Source organism: Sciurus vulgaris (assembly GCF_902686455.1).
Source record: "Sciurus vulgaris genome assembly, chromosome: 5".
Classification (NCBI taxonomy): domain Eukaryota; kingdom Metazoa; phylum Chordata; class Mammalia; order Rodentia; family Sciuridae; genus Sciurus; species Sciurus vulgaris.
Window position 1 is genome coordinate 37,408,150 of NC_136465.1, and position 20,168 is coordinate 37,428,317.

Sequence of the window (20,168 nt, forward strand, 5' to 3'; positions counted from 1 at the left end):
ACTTCTTGGAGGGAAAAGCATTCTAAAAGGGAAGGAGATATTGGTTAAGCTTTTTTTAAGCTCCCTGCCTAAACTGCCAGGTAGGCTAATTTCTTCTAGATCAGACTTCATTTCCAAAAGGCTCACAGGCAAAGGTACATTTTCATGGTTGTGCTAGGAGAGGAACATTCTTTTTTCTAGGGCCTCGACCCTCTTCTGAATTAGTAGTGACAGAGAGCTGTTGTGAAACACCAACCTGAATCTAAGAAAGGAACTAGGAGTTAATCCCATGAAAGTATTTTGCAGTTTTGTACATTCATGTATGTGGTTATTTTTGCTTGTGGTGGGTTTTGTCCCCCCTTTGTGATGAAGTTATAAAGCAAACAACCTTTTCATCGCGGTTAAGTTCTCATACAAAAGGTCCTCCCTTCCTGTTTTACCAGGAAGAGCTTTGCGTTGCTGCCTTTGAAACAATTCCAAGTTGTTCACAAGAAAGAATAAGTCCTCTAATGTGGAAATATGTGGTAAGAATCTTCACAGGAGGGCAAAACCAAACCAGGCCAATAGGCAGGTGTCTCTGGAAGGAATTACAAAGCTCTGGAAGAAAGCTTTGTGGCAGCTTGGTGCCTCTCTCACTCAGAGCTAGCCCTGGAGTGCCAGTCAATCTGCCCTGTGTGTCTTGTGTAGCTGGCTACCCCGGGTGGTATCTGGAGTCCTCCAAATTCACTGGAACCACAAGACAAAGCAAACAGGACCCCAGGCCTCTTCTCAGTCCTCACCTCTGTGCACAGCCTTAGCTGCACTTTGTTGCTGGACAGTAAAGAACAACAGCTCTACCGGGACAGCTAGAAACTTTCATTTCTGAACATGGAATCTTTCACATGTATCCCCAAGTTCATGATGCAGGCTTTCAAATATATCTTCTGTATACAGCGTGGTTCCTTTTGTAGGGAAAAGCCTGATTTTCAACATTGCTGATATCTCTGTGTGGCAGGTGAAGATCTAGACTTTTCCATTTGTTGTCAGTCCTGTCAGCACCAAGAGCCACTCACTAGGGAGTCACGGAAAATGGAAATGAAAGGCATTTAGAAGAAGAGGCGTTTGATTTAAATAAAAAGTCATCACTGCTTCAATGGGATATGTAAATTCACCTCTGCACCTGCTATGTTCAATAGTCATTTTTCAGCATAGTCTTCTTAAAATAATTACTATTTTGATACAGATGCTGATACTTCTTTAGCGATTCTGCCCACAGATTTTCTTGTGGTCAGTAATAACTCCACAGTTCTTTATGGTATCACAAATGTCTGCAAACGTGTTACACAAGTGACATATTTATCATCAGCCTCCTTGAGAATCAAAAAGATGGTGATAACTTTTTTCACTAAATATACACTTTAAAAAAAAAACTCACTGTTGCCAAAATTGATTCTAGTAAAAGAAAAAAAAAAAAAAAGAATTACCAAATAACAAAATAAATAGTTGTGGATATAAACTTCATAATAAATGACAAAACCAACGATAGCACAAGCATTCTGTGCTCTGTATGCATTCTAAGGAAGGACTTGCTGGGTGCAGTGGTGCACACCTGTAATCCCAGCAGCTCAGGAGGCTGAGGCAGGAGGATTGCAAGTTCAAAGCCAGCCTCAGCAACTTAGTGAGGCCATAAGCAACTTAGTGAGCCCCTGTCTCTAATAAAATGCTGAAAAAGGGAACTGGGGATGTGACTCAGTGGTTAAGCACCACTGGGTTCTATCCCTGGTACCCAAAAAAGGAAGGATTCGCAGCTTTTATTTTTCTGCATGTATTTTATATGCAACTAACTGATCATCCCCCATGTTTCCCACTGACCCTCCTAAATGGCAATATGATGACATTGCATATTGCACAGCCACAGCCCAGACCATCAACACAACTGATTGGTATACTGAATGTCCAGCAAGAACAGAAGTATCAAAGACCTCTCTAACCAGGCCCAGGGACCTGATAGTTAACTCCTATCCCTAGACACCTGTGTAAAAGCACATTTCATTTATAAAAATCCCACACATTATGCTTAAAAGAGAGATAATAGTATACTGTGGCTGGAAAAGGTCAGGAAAGAGAACAGTATCACGTTAAAGCGACAACTGTTTTGCCTACACATGCATCTCTACCAACAAGATTATGGCAGAAGACAGAATAAGAGCAGAGGTCTCCCAGATCTACTCAGGTTAACCGAATGCAAGCATAAATATGAATATATGATCAATTTGTCAAAATGATCCAGGCACATTTGAAAAGATACATTCTCTTTTATTAGGTTGTAGTGTTGAATATATACACATAAGATTTACCTAATTATTGATTAGATTGTTTCTGCCCATACATTTATTTTCTTTCCATTTAACTGTCATGAACTGAGTATGATGTGTCCTATTGATAATGTGCTTATATTTGTTTCTCTTCTCTTCTCATAGTTCCTGCTTCATACTGGTGATCACTGTTATTTGATGCATATTATTCATAATTATCGTTTCTTCATTCTGAATCAGGATTTTCAGTATTATATAGTATCCACATCATCTCACTGAAAGGTTTTGGCCTGATTTCACTTGTCTGTTATAAGAATCACAATTACACCTTCTTGTTTTTATTTTTCTGATACATATTTGCTAATTTTAAAAATAATTTAATTTTTTTGTGTGTATTGGAAGCATGTCTATTAAATGCCAATTTGAGGAATGGTTATTTGTCACTATAACAAGAAAAAGAGAAACCAGTAAAGTCAATTCATTTTATTGATATAACTCATATGTTTAGTCTCAAGTGTTGTATTAACTTAAAATCACTTCATGTATCAGGTTTACCATGTTTCTTTAATTGGCATATTTCCTTTTCTTTTTCTTTTTAAATTTCATCTATTTTGGCATTTCAGGATGTTTGTTCCAGAGGTTACCTTTGTATTTCTTCCATTTCTTCCATCCCACCCCCACTTTTTGTCACATAATTTTTATTTTTCCAGAACATACAATCTATACATATTACTTTTCAATCCCAAGGTTCATCCTTGTATAAGTCTGAGCTATACAATTAAATATATTAAATTTTCATGCAAGAAAATTACATCATAAAACACTTTTCCACTACCAGTCCTTTGGCTAAAGTTTTCCCAATATCTCTTGATTAGAGAAAGCTGAGCCTGTAAGAGAATCTTACTGTACATGTGTACAGTACTCACTAAGTTATTGCTTATTGAAACGGTTTTTCTGTAATCTGGGTACTTGTAGGACAGATTGGCTGGATAAAAAAATCACTAGCTCACACTCTTTGCCTTTAAGTCTCCTAAGAACTTTACCCAGGGTTGTAGGTATGGTTCTGTGATACAGCACTTGCCTACCAAGGACCAGGCCCTGGGTTTGATCCCCAGGAGTGAAAAAAAAAAAAGTCTGTGCTTTTATCGACTTATTTTGTGTGTTGCTCATGAGAAGTCTGATGTAACTTAATATTCTACCCCTTCTGAATCATTTGACATTTTTGACTGGAGATCCTACAGTGGGTTGAATAAAAAGCCTCTAAATGACATATCCATATCCAAGTCCCTGGAACCTGTGATTCTTTATTATAATAACACTTTTAAGGAGCTTGAGATGAGATCATCTTGGATAATTCAGGTGGGTCCTACATTCAATGACAAACACTTTTATAAGAGAAAGGCATAGGGAGTAGATTGAGAGAGTAGAGGAAAGACTCCAGGATGAAGAGAAGTGATGTGAAGTCACTCCAGGATAAAGGGGAGAAGCCATGCGAAGACAGAGGCAGAGATTTGGAGTGATGCAGTCACAAGCCAAGGAACACTGGTGTCACCAGAAGTTGGAAGAGGCAAAAAAGGATGCTACTAAGAGCCTACAGAGAGCGCATGGCCCTATCAACACCTTGGTTTGAGACTCTGACCTCATGAACTGCCAGTGAATAAATTTCTGTTTCAAAGCACCAAGTTTGTAGTAATCTGTCACAGCAGACCTGGGAAACTAATACAGGTGTGAACGTGTGTGTGCGTGCATGCGCGCTTTAAATTTGAAACCTCAGATTTATGAAATGTCTCAAATTGCTTTCTAACTCAGTCTTCCTGGGTACACACAGTGTTTTCAATATGAACATTTATATTTTCTCTTATTTATGGAGCATTCTCAAGGATTATAGCTCTGTTTCACTGATTATTTTTCTTCTTCTAGAACTTTCATTGTATGTATATTAGATCTGGATTGATACATAGAAAAGGGCTGGTGCTCCTTGCAGAATTGGCAGTGAAGAGAAAGATGGAAGTAAGAGAAGAAATTCTGAGAATTTCTTGAAGAAATAAAAGAGGTCTGGTGTTTTACATCATAGTAGTCATGTCACAAGGAAAAAACCCTGTTTTTATTATCCAGGTAGAATTTGAATGTCTCAGTGCTTTTCCATTTGTAGGTACATGAGATAGTTTTAATTAATAAACTGGCTGTCCCTAAACCTGAAAGCCAAACTATGCCACCTCAGGAATTCAATAGCACTACCCCAGCCACAACTGCCACCCATTTTGAGGCTCCTCCCACCTCTCATACCTCAGTTTCTCTGCCTCTGCATATCAATCCACTGCATAAACTTCCATGCCTGGCCTTGGAATTGCTGCTGCACTTGACTGGCCACCTGCCCTATTGACTTGCTGCTCTGAGCCAAATTCTCATTCCTCAGCTAAGGCTTCTGCCTGCTTTCCTGCCTTAGTCAGTTTGGGCTGCTATGACAAAATACCTCAGCTGGGTAATTTATAAACAGTAGAAATTTATTGCTCACAGTTCTGGAAGCTATGAGGTCCAAGGTTAGGACGCCAGCAGATTGTCTTGTGAGGGCCTGTTCCTTATAGTTTGCAGTTTCTGTTTCCTCACCTGGTGGAAGAGGCAAACAGACCTCCTTGGGCCTCTTTTAGAAGGGCACTAGTCAGGTTCCTGAAGGTTTCACTGGAGATTAGGCTTCAACGTAAGAATTTTAGGGCAGCAGCGGGGATACAGACATTCAGATCATAACATCTACGGATGCAACTATACTCCAAAATGTCTGGGAACTTCTATTGTCCACTTGCCCCTGACCACTCCAGGGTAGAGTCTCATCATTCTACTTGATCTGCCACCCAGGCATAGGCCACCAAGTAACCTTCACCTAAGAAGGTGAAGTTTTCCATAGACTCAGCCATTCTCTCTTCAAGGCATGCAAATCCCTCAAAGTGAGCAGATGTTTTTATGGGCATTAGCAATGGTTTCAACATTGTACCATGAACAGCTCCTTCCACCTTCAGCATCTAATTGGCTCCATCTGCTCACATCCTCAGGCTAGATTCTCTCACTGGAATCTGGTCTCTGACACACTCTTCTAGCTCTTTTCCCAAGAGGCTCCTCTGTTTTTATGTTAATCAATTCATGTAAACAGAGGTCATAGAAAGGAACACTCTTGCCCTACACCTGGCATATGTTTGGGCTCTGATAAAACACCTGCCACACAAACTCCCTCATCCTATCCATGAGCTAGGATAAGATTCTAAAATATGGTAGGAAGATATTGAAAAAGCACAAAAGCTTAGACGTTTAGTCCTCTGCTTTATAATTATGTTGAAATATTCCTCATTTCAACATGCTGAGTCAAAATACCATGTATTCTGTGAATCTGGTGGGAATTATACATTGGAAACTGTATTTGCAGACTCAGAAAGAAGCAAATTAATCACTTCAATCAACAAAAGTTAATTCAATTCCACCTGGTGGTTTTATAAGGCATTTAAAAAATTTGTTTGAATCTGTTGTTTAAAAGTATTAGAAAGTTTGGAACCCTTTCAATTTCTATTAGAAAGGAATAAATTCTCTGTTCCTTTTAAGCCCAGTCAATAACAGAATTAGGCTTTTTTACTGAAGAATAGTTAGGGATGTAGGGGGAACACAGTCTTAGCTATGTAGAGATAGGGCTCACATGCTTGAGATCAGTATTCTCACTGGTGAATTCTTAAGGTGAGGCCCTTCAAAATACAGATCTTAGCTATTTTACATGCAGATTGTTTGGTTGATAGATCCGAGTGCTTACAATATGTTCCCTACTTTAACAGAATTGTCTTGTTGGTGTTAATAGTCCCATTTTATATATAAACTTCTTCTCAAACATGAAGGGATTGGCTTAAAGTCCTTGCAAGTAAGTGAGATTCAAACACAAGCTGATCTGATTTCAGAAAACCATCTTCTTACCATTACACGATGTTGCTTTTTTATACACACTGACGTGTGTGGGATGAAGACGCCATTCTCTGGATATTCTTACCTTGGGTTTTTTTAAACTTCCTGTGGTATTATTCTTGGCACAGTGGTGTGACAAATGTCCTGAATAGCACTCAGCACCCATTCTTATCTCCTTCTCCGTGCCCTCCTCTGCTGCACAGTTTGTATTTCTCACCCCTACTTGCAGCTGGGCTTCTAACTTGGAATTAGTTGCAACCAATGATAAGCACTTGCAAGAGACTTGGAAGTCAGAATTGAGGCAGAAGCCAACTTCCCATCAATTTGGCTGTAACCATGGGCAAAGGTGATTTGTGGACATGTAGGAACTTTTTGCAGCATTGTCTCAATGGCCCATCACAACGTCATGGGTATTGAGAGATAGTTAAGGTGGGGGTGACAGGGACTCTGATGAGCAGATTTCAGTAAAAGCCAACATGTTCTTGGAGTTGCTGTTTCCAACAACAGCCCCTGATTTCCTACCTTCTCAGTGACGGCAGAGGTGGAAGCAACCCTCAAGCCGGCCCCTCCAGCCTTCCCAGCAATGCTTAAGTAAACACCTGCTTCTCTCTATTCAATGGCTTTCTGCTTAAAATAGCCCCGGTGGTTTTTGTTTCCTGCAACTGAGCTCTGCTGATACACACGGTTTTCCTTCTTTCCCTTTAACTACTGGCCTCTGCAGCTGCCAACCCTGCAATTGATCCTGTAAACACTAAGATGAAAGCTTTTGAATATCTGTCCCATCTCTCTTATCTGGCTTCATTTTTCTTCATAGCATTTATTATCTCCCAATGAATATTTTTATTTATAAGTTGAACGTCCCCCTCAAATTTAAGTTCCATTAGAAGAAAGGCTCTATTTACTTCTGTACAGCTCTTTAACACTTAGAACAGTACCAGCAAATAGGGGCAACACAATAAATGGTGGTGAATGAATGAAATCAACTTTTCTTCACACAACACTCCTGCGAAAGTATTAGTAATAGATTCATTCAACAATAATGCCTCTTCATAAAGCTTTCACCTGGATTTTTAATAGTCTCAAAAGAACACAAAATGACGTGCATCTGTGGATCTCAGCATTCTATTTAGTGCAACCAATTCCTTCAGGTTTACCTGTGATGTTCCCAGTTTTGGCACTAGAAGTTCAAAATCTTGAGGACCTCTTAGTTCTTGGAAGACCAAGAAAATTTGTTACCAGAATTAAATTCATGAGCTGCCAAAGAAAGGCACTTGGCATTGTATTACCTTAAAGCAATCTTGCAAATGAAAGCTTGAAAACATTAAGGAAACTTGAAAATAGTTTCCTTCCTGTATCAGTCTGGTGGCATGTGATCCCTGTAACCACTAGGTATAATTTGAACAATGGCTTAGGCTGTATTGTTTTTTTCTTTTTTCCACTAAAAACTCTCATTTGGCTATATGATGAATATTTTACAGCTGAACCTATGAAATCTCTTCTGTATTTCAGTCACATTAAAAAAGCTATACATGGACTTCCCAAAGAAAAGATGGTGTAACTAGAGATGAATTCTAGGTTCATAGTGTTGGAGAAATGTTGTAGACTATTTAGCAATGTTAATTTTAGGAATGAAAAAGATTTTCTCATCACTAACCATAAGAAAATCATTTCCATCTAGCTGCTAATATTATTCTAAATCTTTAGGCAGTGTGTTCTAGTGTAACATGTGGATTTAAAATGTTAAGGATTCTGAACTGGTGCATTATTGAGAATTTGGAGAATAAGAGCATTCTCAGATATATCTAAGACCCAAACTTCTGGCAGATATAACATCTTATGTAGTCTCTTTCTCTGGTGACTCATGTGGATGGATATTTAGATGTTTAGATTTTAAAATGTTCATCTGAACCAAAACTGAAACTTAAGACATGCTATTATTACCTTGGGTCTTTTTTTTTTTTTTTTTTTTTTCACTTGCAAAAACAATTGTGGAACTAAATGGACTATTTTCATGGTACAAGAAATTGCATGTAACAGTAGTGTTTCTCAGCAGTGAATGTAAGGGGTTAACTGAGCAAAGTTGCACAATGCCAGCACAATATATTCTGCAGAGCCAGCAGTCTCTGTCTGAACATGTTTATAAAGCAGATATGGAGAAACTGACCAAACCCCCAAAGGGCAGCTTGCTTAGAGGAACAAAACACATACCGCATCTCATCTGAAGAAACTTGGTCAAAGGATTCTAGAACGTGCCCTTGCCAAACTATGTGAACTCTGAAATAAATGTTCTACATCTTGATCCTTCCACAGCCTGACCCAGGTTCTTGGACAGACAACATTTTTGTTAAAACGGGCTTTTAGGCCTGACCACTTCCTTCCAGGCACTATTTTCAGAAGCAGAGAGACAGCACTTCTGCACCTGTTGTTAGTGTAGCTACAAAAGAAAACCTCATTATAAAATTCTCATTTATTCTCCAGCAGGGTCCCAAGTCCAGGCAAGGGATAATACCAGTGTCCAGTGAAGTTGGCCAGGGGCTCAGAGGCCAGGGAGCCTTGAGAATCTCACCCACCATTTTCCTGTATGGCATCTTTTTTTTTTTTTTTTTTTTTTTTTTTAAATATTTTTAGTTGTAGATGGACACAATACCTTTATTTTATTTAGTTATTTTTATGTGGTGCTGAAGATCGAACCCAATGCCTCACGTGTGAGGCAAGTGCTTTACCACTGAGCCATAACCCCAGCCCATGTATTGCAATTTTGACCTGCAGTTTTGCACAGCCAGGGCTCCCTGCTCCAGGTCTGTGGCTGGCCTCATTGGTAAGGGGCAGAGCCACATTGTCTTGTCACTGGGAAAGATGGGGCTAAGGGAGGAGAAGAAGCTTTTGCAAGCAATTGCCTAATAGGTATCTGGCCTTGTTCCACTTGTTGGAATGTGAATGTGATTGAGACCCCCTGCCTCAAGAAGCTTATGGTCCCAGGGGAGATAGGCAAACACCCTGATAGCCTTAGGGAGGGGTCTACTGCAGCCTGGATACAGAGCAGGAGCTACTTCAGATCTCCTGGCATCCAGGTTCACATCTCTGGCTCATGGAGTTTCAGGATGAGGTCGTGGCTGAACGTCATCAGCTAAACCAGTTTCTGCCTGCATTCGCTCTCCGAGCCAAAACTAGTACTGAGACTTGATATCTGACTCCTGCATGCCAGGAACCCATCTTGGCTATCTGTTTGCTAACTTTTTCCTAGTTTTTTTTCTTTCTTTGCAGAAATTTGGCAGAAGAGTGGGGTTCTTATTTTCACCTTTTCTCTGCATCTGTTTGTTCAAAGGTAAAATAACAGAGGACTTTTAAAGTCTAATGAATTCGACATTGCGAGACATTCCAAGAATGAGGCAAAGCAAGTAAGGGTCTAATGTTCTATCTCATACACTCAGAGCAGGAGGCTGCTTGGGACTTAACACTTTTTTTCATTCATATGCAAAATATTTCCAACAGCACAGTTTCTCCAAAACACAGAATCCTGACACCAAATCGATGTTCCTCATTCTTAAAATTTCTGTCTCAGTAGTGGTTACACAATAGTGTAATACACTGTACACTGGTGGGGAATAAAGAATATTTTATGGTTCTGATGTCCAGAGAATTTGTATTTTTTATCCACTTATATTTCTTCTTCTCTATAAATACATTTAAATAGACTAAACACAGTCTTTGGCAGTTGCTTCATCTAAACATGGAAAAAAATGCTATGATTGGGTATGGATTTATTTAGACTTTCAAACACATTCTGGAAGCCTTTTCATCAAGGTGTGTTTGGTGTGCTGGGTTCTCCCAATTTAGGGCTGGGTGGAAGTACCTGTCACTGGATTTATAGTCCACAGCTGTACAGTGAGCTTTGTTATCAAGGGAGTGACCCAAATATTGGCTGTAGAGAATGGAAAATACCGTCTAGGGGCGGTCACGTTGAAATCGCTACTTAAGAACACACACATATGCATCCACAGCCAAACCCATCATAAAACCGTATCGGCTCACACAGATGTGTAGCCAATGAAACACGTGTCCTAGAACTTCCTCTAAGTATCAACAACAAGGTCTGGGCCTGAGTCCCTGCGATGCCCCAACTCATCTGTTTTCCCTCCTCATGTCTACCCTACGCATTGGCTAACTGGCTTATTTTCCTGTACTACTGGCAAGTATCACTTAGAAACAGAATATTTTAAGCATGATTCTATTTTTCCTGGCCTTATTGGCAACCGAGTATCATCTTTGGCACTTGAATTGATGTCTCTGAATCCTGTATTTTTTCCGTCCACCTGGTGAGGTTCAGCCAGCTTGGTGACCACCACAGAAGAGGAAGACAATGGCCTGGGATCTGTAGAGCTGCTGATGGAGGCAGGATGTGTGCTGGATGCTCATCCCGGGGCAGGAAGAGGGAAGCGGGCAGAGAACCAGAGCTACCCTAAACCCTCTGAACACCAGGTCATGTAACTCAGGGCCAGTTTCTGTTACTGCTTTCTTTTAAATTTAGTTAAAAACAGAAGGTCTAAATAACAGGATTTTGATATGTTACAAAGAACAGAATTCATCCACTCAGGACTTACGACTCCTGCTTTCACCAAGAAATTGACACAAACACCTTCCAGGAAGGGGCTCCTCACAGAAGCATTCAATCAGCCCCGTGTCCTTCCACTGTAGCACACCAACCCGCAACAGGCTTCAGTTGGTTTCTGTTCAGGGTGGATAATTTTACAACCGCTAATTATATCTGCAGCTACACATGGAGAGATAGGCATAAAAATAGCCCTTTGTCCTTTCATAGATTGAAGGAAACTTTTCAAATATTAACTCAGCCATCTCCTTCTAATCTCCCAGACTTGGCAGGTAGGCAGCTAAGTTTTTATATTCTGAGGAAGACTGAGAGGTTAAGGTGGTAGTTTTCTCAAGGTCAGGTCTACACCTTGAAATACCAAATGGATGAAGGAGACTGGTGTCCTGGAAGTCATATTGCTCTCTCCAGAGGACCTACCCTTCGTTTTGAGGGCAGGGCCTGTATCAAAGTTCCTGGTCTTAGAAAGAAGAGTGATTTACAGTTAAGTAAGAACCCATTGAAGATACCCCATTATCGGAAACTTCCCAGCTGTACACCCAGTGTGTGACAAACACAAACCTTCAGTCACATATTGGAGCCTGTGGGTGAGAACAGGAGAAACCCAGAGGTGGCTGGAATCTGCTCACAGTAGAGAACAAACAATGGAGTGGATTAACAGACTCCCTTCGGCCATTCCAGACTTAGGATCCTCTCATGCCTGAGAATTTTCCTGCCCAGGTGACCATGGGAAAGCATTTTATTTTAGGTCTCCTGTTTCCTCCTCATGCAATGGAGATAAACCCCTATTTTGAGCACAACTATGATAGGAAAGAAGGTACTTCATGTTAGACAATCAGCACAGGGCCAGAATAGGAAGTCACTTTTAGCTTCACAGTGGGAGGCTCCAGGGTTTCTTTGGTTAGCAAGGGGAAAAGTTTGGGCCCCAAAGAAGAAACATTTGTTGGCCCTGTCCCAGGATTGTGCTCTAAGCAGACACAGACAAAGCCAGGAGTGATGCCCGTTAAAAATTTAACTATATATCATATTCATTTATTATCAATCCACAGGATAATCTGATTGCTACATGAGCTCATAAAAGCTTTTTTCACCTTTACAAAATTAAAAAAAAAAAAAAGTGCCACAAGGATGTAATAACAACTGCTGATAAACAAGAAAAGGAATCTTAAAATTATAAATTTGCTGTAGAAAAGATAAAAAACAATTATATTTTATTTAGAATTTTACCTTGAATAAAATATTCCCCTGTATAAAAAATAAAAAAGCTTGCTCTCGTTAGAATTAGAGTATTTTCGTCTCCAAATCTGGGAATTTGCATAATATTTCCATGATAGTTTTCCTTTGTACCGCGTGGCATTCAAGCATAGCAGATTAGAAAGATTTTTTTCTTTTTTTTCCCAAGCAGTCTTAAAATGGGACATCTGTGGAGAGGTTCCTTTTCTCCTTCTCCTCCTCCAGGATGTGGAACACAGACTTTGAGGGGAGGAAAAGGAGGAAAGGAACCGGATGGAAGGGGACGGGAGGGGACAGGTGGAGGGGTAAAGGGCAGAGAAGAGGACGTGAATGTGCTGTGGAATAGAGCAAGATCACAAGAAGGCCTATCGTAAGTGCTTTAAGATAAGGTGCAGAAGCAGACCGCAACGTCGCTAGTACTGCCCTATGTACATATTCACAAGAATAAAAAATTCCAGCTAGTTCACATTTTCTCGTCCATTCTGAGGCATCCACTCCACCACGCTGGCCTTGACCGTAGGCAACGCAGCACCTCCACTGCCCGTGTGGCTGTTGGTCCTTGAACTTGAGGGAGTCGCCCTGGGAGATCCAGCAGGCTCTAGAGACACGCGTCTACCAAGGGGCTGGAGTCCTGAGTTAAAAAGAAGCTCCAGTGCTGGAGTTGAACACAGCAATCAATGTTCTATTGTCAAGGCTTTTTCCCTTAGATTTGTCTAAAATAGGTGTCAGAGAGAAAAATAAAATACAAACAAATAACAACACAAAGCCAAGAAATCCCAACAACCACCGGGGACAGTCAAGGGCTTAGCAGCTCTTGACGCGGGCCTGGGCGATGTCTGACGTCTTCTTGATGACACTGGCCCGAGTCTCTCGGTCCCGACTGCTGCTGGGTGTAGGGGTCACGGAGGGAGTGAGGGGGAGGTCAGGAAACGTGGGCCAGGAGCTGTTGTAAGGCACCGGACAGCTCTCCTCCTTGATGGTGACTTGGAGATCTGGCTTGTTGGAAGTGACGAAGGTCGCCATGCTGGGCAGCAGGTAAGTGCTCCGTGTCCCCATGTTGCTGAGGTACTGTTTGCCTTCAATGTTCCTCTTCCGCCAGTGTGGTCTCCCCTTTCAAAGAAAATAATCCAGATATATATGTTCTTTTCCTTCCACTGAATGCCTTTTTTAAAAAATGTGCCACCAAGGCTGGGCATGGTGGTGCAAACCTGTAATACCAGTGACTTGGGAGACTGGCAGGAGGATCACAAGTTCCAGGCCAGCCTGGGCAACTTAGCGAGACTCTGTCTCAAAATAAAGTTTACAAAAGGTCTGCAAGTATAGTGCTTGCCTAGTATGTGCAAGGCCCTGGGTTCAATCCCCAGTTCTCATGTGTAGGTGTTAGAACCGATTTTTTTTTATAAGTATTGTGGAATAAACAAAAGTTTAGCAACTGTACATCCCTCAACTGAAACCTATACCCAGTTCTTCGTACCCCAAGTAATGGTTTCTCTTCTCTTTTTTATCAGTTCCTACTTGCTAACTCCCAGAAATATGGCTAAGGGTATTCTATGAAGGCAGGAAACTTAGTTTTGATTCCTCTATGCTCTAGCCACCCACACAGATCATTCAACAGGTTTTTGGCTATGATGGACAGTCTGTCAGGGCAACTTAGTCCTCCCTGCTGGCCCATTTAGATCTTGAGTCAACCTGCGTTTTCAGAGGAAAGGAAATAAGGAACTCCAGAATAGACAGCGAGCCTGTTCAGAGGATGGCTTCATTCAGAGATGGAAGTTTCTGACCTTGAAGAAGCCAGTCTGGAATATACGTGAATGTAGACACTGTCTTCTCAGAATTCCTGCACTTTATTACAATGTGTTGAGTACATTGGGAAATCATAATGCAACAAACCATTAGCTTTTCTCTACCTCTCCTTCACCCCCTGCCCTCTTCCTCTCACCCCCTTGTCGCTTTCCATCACTATTACAGCCATTTCCTGCCATTGTGTGGGCCCAGCTATAGGAGGGAAGTAGGAAGCAGGCAGACTGGGAATCAAGATTGGACATCAGTGGCCTCTGGGCAGGCTCCCCAAGGAAGGGAACCGATGTATATGTGGGGGTAACTTTGCTAAGATCTTCCTGGCTTTTACTTCTGGTCATTGCTTTTGGCCAGGCAGGACATTCTATTTCTGCTGGTGAGTTAGGATGTTTACAGTGATAAGAATATCAACATTTCCTGGCCTCAATTCCAATTTCCTTCCCCTGTTGTCATGGCCTCTCTTTCTGATGGTAACATTTTATCCCCTTTCTTCCCATTTGGTGCCCAACAATTTCACAATTCAAAATCTAGAAGGGTGGTAAATTTGAGGTTATGCAGATTTTATCAGACACACAAAAAAACATCCAAAAGTAAAATGTGATCAAAAGCACAGGCACGTGGGTCGGAGCAGGAAGCAGGCTTACCTCTGCGCTCTCCTCGTCACTGGGCACACTGTCGGTAGTTTCGCTTTCTGTTCAAAGAGAGAAAAACACAGGACCACGATTTGTTCCTGTTGCTCAAGCTGTTTTGAGGCTCAGTCAGTGTTGATAAAAGATATATCATCACTTCTTTTCCAAAAGAGAAATGGATAACTAAATTCATCGTCTCCCCCGTTTATAAGATCAAACACTTCAATGTGGGAAAAACTGGAGTGAGTTTGAATCACTTGGGCCTCTAAGAGGAAATAGGCTGAGAATGAAGGGGAGGCCCACTTTCCAAGGGCCAGACTATGTCCACGCAGTCACCACTGCTGTCCCCGGGACACCCTTTCCTCCCTGCAGCTCTGGTCATGAAGCACCAGCCTGGTCCTCTTTCAGACCGTGTCTGCCATCACACGGAAGTCCCAACTCAGAGTGGACATTTTCCAAGAAGTCTTCCTAGATCATTCCCATTCCACTCAGATCCTCCTTCACCCCACATCTGGTTAGTCACTTTTATCTTAGATTCCTAGAGTTGCATCTTCCACCTGTGTGGCTACAGGTAGGCAGATTTTAGGGTGACCCTAAGACGCTCAACCAGTGTTCATTTTTTTTTTGAACCCCTTCCTCTTAAGTTTGGGTGGGACCTCTGACTTGCTTGTAACCAACAGAATACAGCAAAGGATGCAAGTATTACATGGCCGTGATCATGTCACATAAGACTGAACCTGTCCTTTGAAGAGACTCCGGCTTGCTGGTCCTATTGGGAAAGTTCACAAGGCAAAAGGACCAAGGGCCATGTCTGGTTCAACAACCAGTAAAAAACTAAATTCTGACAAAATCCATTTGAGCTGGGAACTGAACCTCTTCCCAGCTGATCCTCAGATGAGACAGCAATCCCAGTCAATACCCTGAAGTCAGGTCAGTGAGATTCTGCTGCCAAGCACCCACCTAAGCCATGTCTGGACTCCTGATCCACAGAAACTGTGGTTAAGAATGGTGCGTTGTGTTAAGCCATTAAGCCTGTGGTTACAGTGTCATGAAGCAATAGATAACTAACCAGTTACCACCCTGATTCCACTTGCCAGCTGGGAGACACAGCCAATTTCTTAACTCCAGTGAGCTACATATATTTTTCTCATCTGAAAAAATGGGGGTGTTACCTTCCCTTCCACCTTCCAAGGAGGACCGGGTGATGAGTGAGCGAGAGGGTGTTTAGGAAAGGCCTACCACAGGGCCTGGCACCACACTTAGGTTTTTGTTCAACACTGAATTTGCACGACAGGCTGGATTAAGAGAGCTGAAGTCAACAGTGGTTATACATCACCCCTACCTACAATAAAAGTTTGCTAAAAAATTAACTTTTTAAATTAAAATTTAATGGTCCTCAGCTTTTCAGTGTTCATGATCATTGCAAAATGAAAGTATAGAGGGTGGAACTTCCAAAATACAGACTTTTAGGGATCATTCTGTCTGGGTCATTTATTTTGTAGTTCGGCCTTAAAGAGAAACTGCAATAATGGATATCTGTGGAGTGCTGGGGCCAGGCTGGGCCACAGCCTTTGCATGGAGGCTTTGTTTAGCCTCACAAGGACCCCAAGTTAGACAGCAGTTACTATCGTCCCTCTCTATGTCGAAATGCTGATGTGTTCTAGAGCCTTCTAAACTTTTCCACCCTGTCCCCGGTAAGGGACTGACTGGCCTCCAATCTCACATCTTCCTGGTGGGACAAGGTGGCTTCAGCCCCGACTTGAGTCCCTTCCACCACCCAGAGCACTAGCCACAGACCAGGCTCCCTATACATCATTAAAGGCTAAAGAACAACGGACGACTCGTGCCACAGCCGCATCGTTGATCAAACAGCAAACATGTGAACCCCATGGATCCCATTGGGAGCATTCTGCATGTTTCTCAGCCACTGTTCTCCCATCGCTCTGCAAAGGCCTGGGAAATAGCTAGGACTGACCATGAGCAGCTAAAGGACAGGCCTCTGCACTGTATGAACTGAGCACGTTTCCCCAAAGCACAGCTGGAGCAACAGATGCCAAGAGAAGGGTCCAGGCTTAGCTGACAATGATCCCAGCTATGGAGACCAACTGACAACAACAGGCACACAAAATGTTCCCAGACAGAAACAAATGAAGAGCAATGGAAAAGGAAACCTCCCTCCAAACATGACCCCACATGAGCCCAGTCTCCTGAGGAGGCAGGAGGCTGGACTGCCACTCCCAAGAAGGAAAATGAGGAACAGAGATGTTGAGAAACTTGCCAAAGTCACAGACTGAGTCAGCACGGAGGAGAGAAAACAAAACTGCACTTCTGATTCCAGGGACCCCCACCAAAGGCAACTCCGCTTCCCCGCTGGCTCTGCCTCCGGGGAAAGTTCAAGATCCCCTTTCCATTTTTATGCTTAGCTTTGTTTGTGCTCTGAAGCCAAAGTTTCCCTTCCTTCCACACATGCCAAGCCCCCTTCATTTTTAATGACCCTCCATAAATACCATGATCTTCTGTTCCTTTCCCTTTCAAATAAAAATGTAAACGAATGCCACCAGGCATACTTTGGGGGCTGGAGACTCAGGAAAATAAGCTATTGACACCAAGTTTCTGGGACTCTATCAAGCCCAAGCTGCGGTTGTTGGAGGTTTTGGAAATCAGATCCTGGGTTAAGACTCCTTGGTAAGCCAGATGCTGGGGTACATCCCTGTAATTCCAGATGCTCAGGAGGCTGAGGCAGGAGGATTCCAAGTTTGAGACCAACTTCAGCAACTTAGTAAGGCTCTAGCAATTAGTGAGGTCCTGTCTCAAAATGAAAAAATAAAATTAAAAAAAAGGGCTGGGGATGTGGCTTAGTGGTAAAGTGACTCTAGGTTTATGCTCTGATAGCAAAAAAAAAAAAAAAAAAAAAAAAGGCTCCGTGGTCTCCTTGCACAGACCATGAACATGAGCAGAATGTCAATTTTCACTAAGTACCCAGTTCTCAACTTCAGGGGAAAAGGTGTGGATGATGTTTCTCAGGTTCTGGACTTTTGTTTTCAACGGACACAAATGCTGGTTGAAAGATCATCATTTCTAAATTAAGGTCAACTGCTTCTGAAGTAGTTATAAAGACTCTAAGTCAGCAAACTAAGTGTTAAGGTTTGGATCTTAAATGCTGAAGATTTGGGCCCCAGGAAATGGCAGTATTGGGAGGTGGGGGAACCTATAGGAGAGGGGGTCTAGTAGAAAGAAGAGAGGTCGCTGGGAGCATGCCCTGGAAGGGACAGGGGACCCCAGCTCCTCTTCTCTCCTTCTCCCTCGCCTCGCCCTGTCTTTCACTTCTTGGCCACCATGATGTTCTCAGCTTTGTTTATCTGGGCGTTCCCCACCATGATGGTCTGTCTTGCCACAGTTCATAGAGACACCAAGTGATCATGGATTGAAACCTCTGAACACATCAGCCAGAATAAATCTTTTTTTTTTGCAGTTGTGGGAAATGAACCCAGGGCCTAGCACATGCCAGGCAAGTGCTCTACCACTGAGCTACACCTCCAGCCCTTATTGTTTATCTCAGGTATTTTGTCAGTGACAAAAGACTGACTAACACACTGATGTCTCTAGTTTTTATTCTCTTAAAAAAGAGGCCTTGAGCATCTTCCGCCCAGGAGACGTAGCATCTGAGGATCCCACCTATGAACCCCAGTCTTCTTTCCAGACCAACAGTGGTTCTCAGGACTACTCCCAAAGGCCTGGCTCAAAGTGCTCACTTCCTCTGTCTCTCGGTTTTACTCCACCATTTCCAAGGTGACTTCTTACCGGACAAATGAGTTCACTGCTTCTGCTGTTTCCAGATTCATGTTACTCTGAAATACCAACATGAGTTACTTCATTTTGCCTTTTGATCAGTCTGGGTTTTTTGATACTAATTTTGAAAACAAGGGAATTAAAAAAAAATGGAGTTGCTTTACCAGCATAATCTGAATAAGATGGAAATGTTTATGCAATATTCAACAGGTACATGAGTAATTCACTTGACCTTTCTGGTTTACATTCCTGAAAGCAGCTAGGGTGAGAGGCAAGGGAGCAGTATAGATCAGATAACCTCCAAGCTTCTTCCAGAGCATCAGTTCCAAGACGTGCTGTCTTAGGTTCAAATCTCCCTCAGTACAGTTTTTAACACAACCCTGAGAATATACACTGCCAAGTCATTTCAGGAATATTATGTAAAGCATGTTTGCCCTTTATGATATCTAGCACATTTTCTGGAAGGCTCTTGTTCCACAAAATAAAATCAATAAGGATTTCTTTCAATCATTTCCTCAATTACTTTCACTAAAAGACTCAACTGAAAGGTTCAAATTAGAATCCCCTTAGTCTCAAAGCTAATGGATCTCTGCTCCACCCGACAGTTTGAAAGCCTGATATGGTTTCCTTATGGACCCAAAGTCCTTCCTGATGGTTGCTGGTCAGTACAATCTCCATTCTCTGGATTACAAGCAATGAATCCTTTGTATTTTGCTTCCTTCTCTGATCTATTCTCCCCAAAATACTACTGGGGTGTTCTTTTACAAAGTCATCAATAACCTAATCGAATCCTGGTGCCACAGATCAGGCAAAAGGAACTGCATGGTAGACATTCAAAAGAAAAATGAGGGCTAGAGATGAGGCTTGGGAGTAAAGTGCTTGCCTGGTACGCATGAGGCCCTGGACTCAATTCCTAGCACCGCAGATAAATAAATAAATAAAATGACTATTCCTGAGAGCCTCCACAGATTGGGCTTTGAACATCCCTTCCCAGGATAAAAATAATACAAATCAAACTAGACTTTTACATTATCTTACAACATCCAGTGCAAGTACTTCCACTCAAGGAAACTGTCTCTTCTCTTTCTCACCATGATATTTTAGACCGAGAAGACAGATTTGCAAAACTGAATGTGGTTTTGTAATACTACTGGGATTATACTGCATGATCAGTAAGGGGAAAATACAGCAACTGACCTCCAACTAGCAAATTTCCTTAACAGGTGAATGAACTGTTAGAGAAGGTTGAACTGGGATTGAATAACCTGAACAAAGAAACTCTGTCACGAAAAGCAGTCCAACAGCCCATCCTATTGAGGAACATAAAGTGAAGATGAATATAGAGCTGCCCTTACTAGCAGAATGCTGGAAGACTTAAAAGGCCTAAACTAGGCATGGTCAGTAACAGATGAAGGTCTATACGCTCAAGAAAAGCAGCAGCAATGGAACACTTCAGCTCCATCCAATAAACTTCCCTCTAAAAGATTCTGGAGAATTCAGACAACGAAAACAATGGAAAGAACCAGAGGCCAGTCTGCAAAGCCAGGCTCCAACAGAACCTCCCGCTGCCTGTCATTCTGGCACTGGAATCCTTCTTTTGAAATCTATGCAAATATCCTGAAAAGGGTAATGAAATTTTCATTTCTCTCGGCATGCATCAGCTGTTCTTGGGATTCTTCTGCTAAAGCAAAATGCCACTGCTGGCACCACTGCAGGAAGAGATCTTTCCAGAACCCCCAAGGAAGACTTCAGAAAAGACCTGCACCACAGATAAACATGAAGGTCGACTCTCAAGCTCTAATACCCCATGCCCACCAAAACAACCCACTTATAGACAGAGAGGGTAACAATGCCAGCAGCATCAAGACATAGAAGTTTTTAGCCATAGCTATATAATTATAAGCA

General features: G+C 42.0%; 1 protein-coding gene across 7 annotated transcripts in view; it reads right to left on the bottom strand.

Moving 5' to 3' along the window:
• Nucleotides 1–12,119: 12,119 nt before the first annotated feature.
• IRF2 (interferon regulatory factor 2) overlaps nt 12,120–20,168 on the bottom strand; it is an 83,022-nt gene continuing 74,973 nt past the window's right edge. For all 7 annotated transcript variants that reach the window (XM_079141939.1, XM_079141940.1, XM_079141942.1 and 4 more), the window contains 2 exons: nt 14,490–14,536; nt 12,120–13,158 (listed from right to left, as the gene is read on the bottom strand). In XM_079141939.1, coding sequence (XP_078998065.1) covers nt 12,853–13,158; nt 14,490–14,536 — 353 coding nt within the window. In that variant the 3' untranslated portion in view covers nt 12,120–12,852. The remainder of the gene's footprint in view (nt 13,159–14,489; nt 14,537–20,168) is intronic.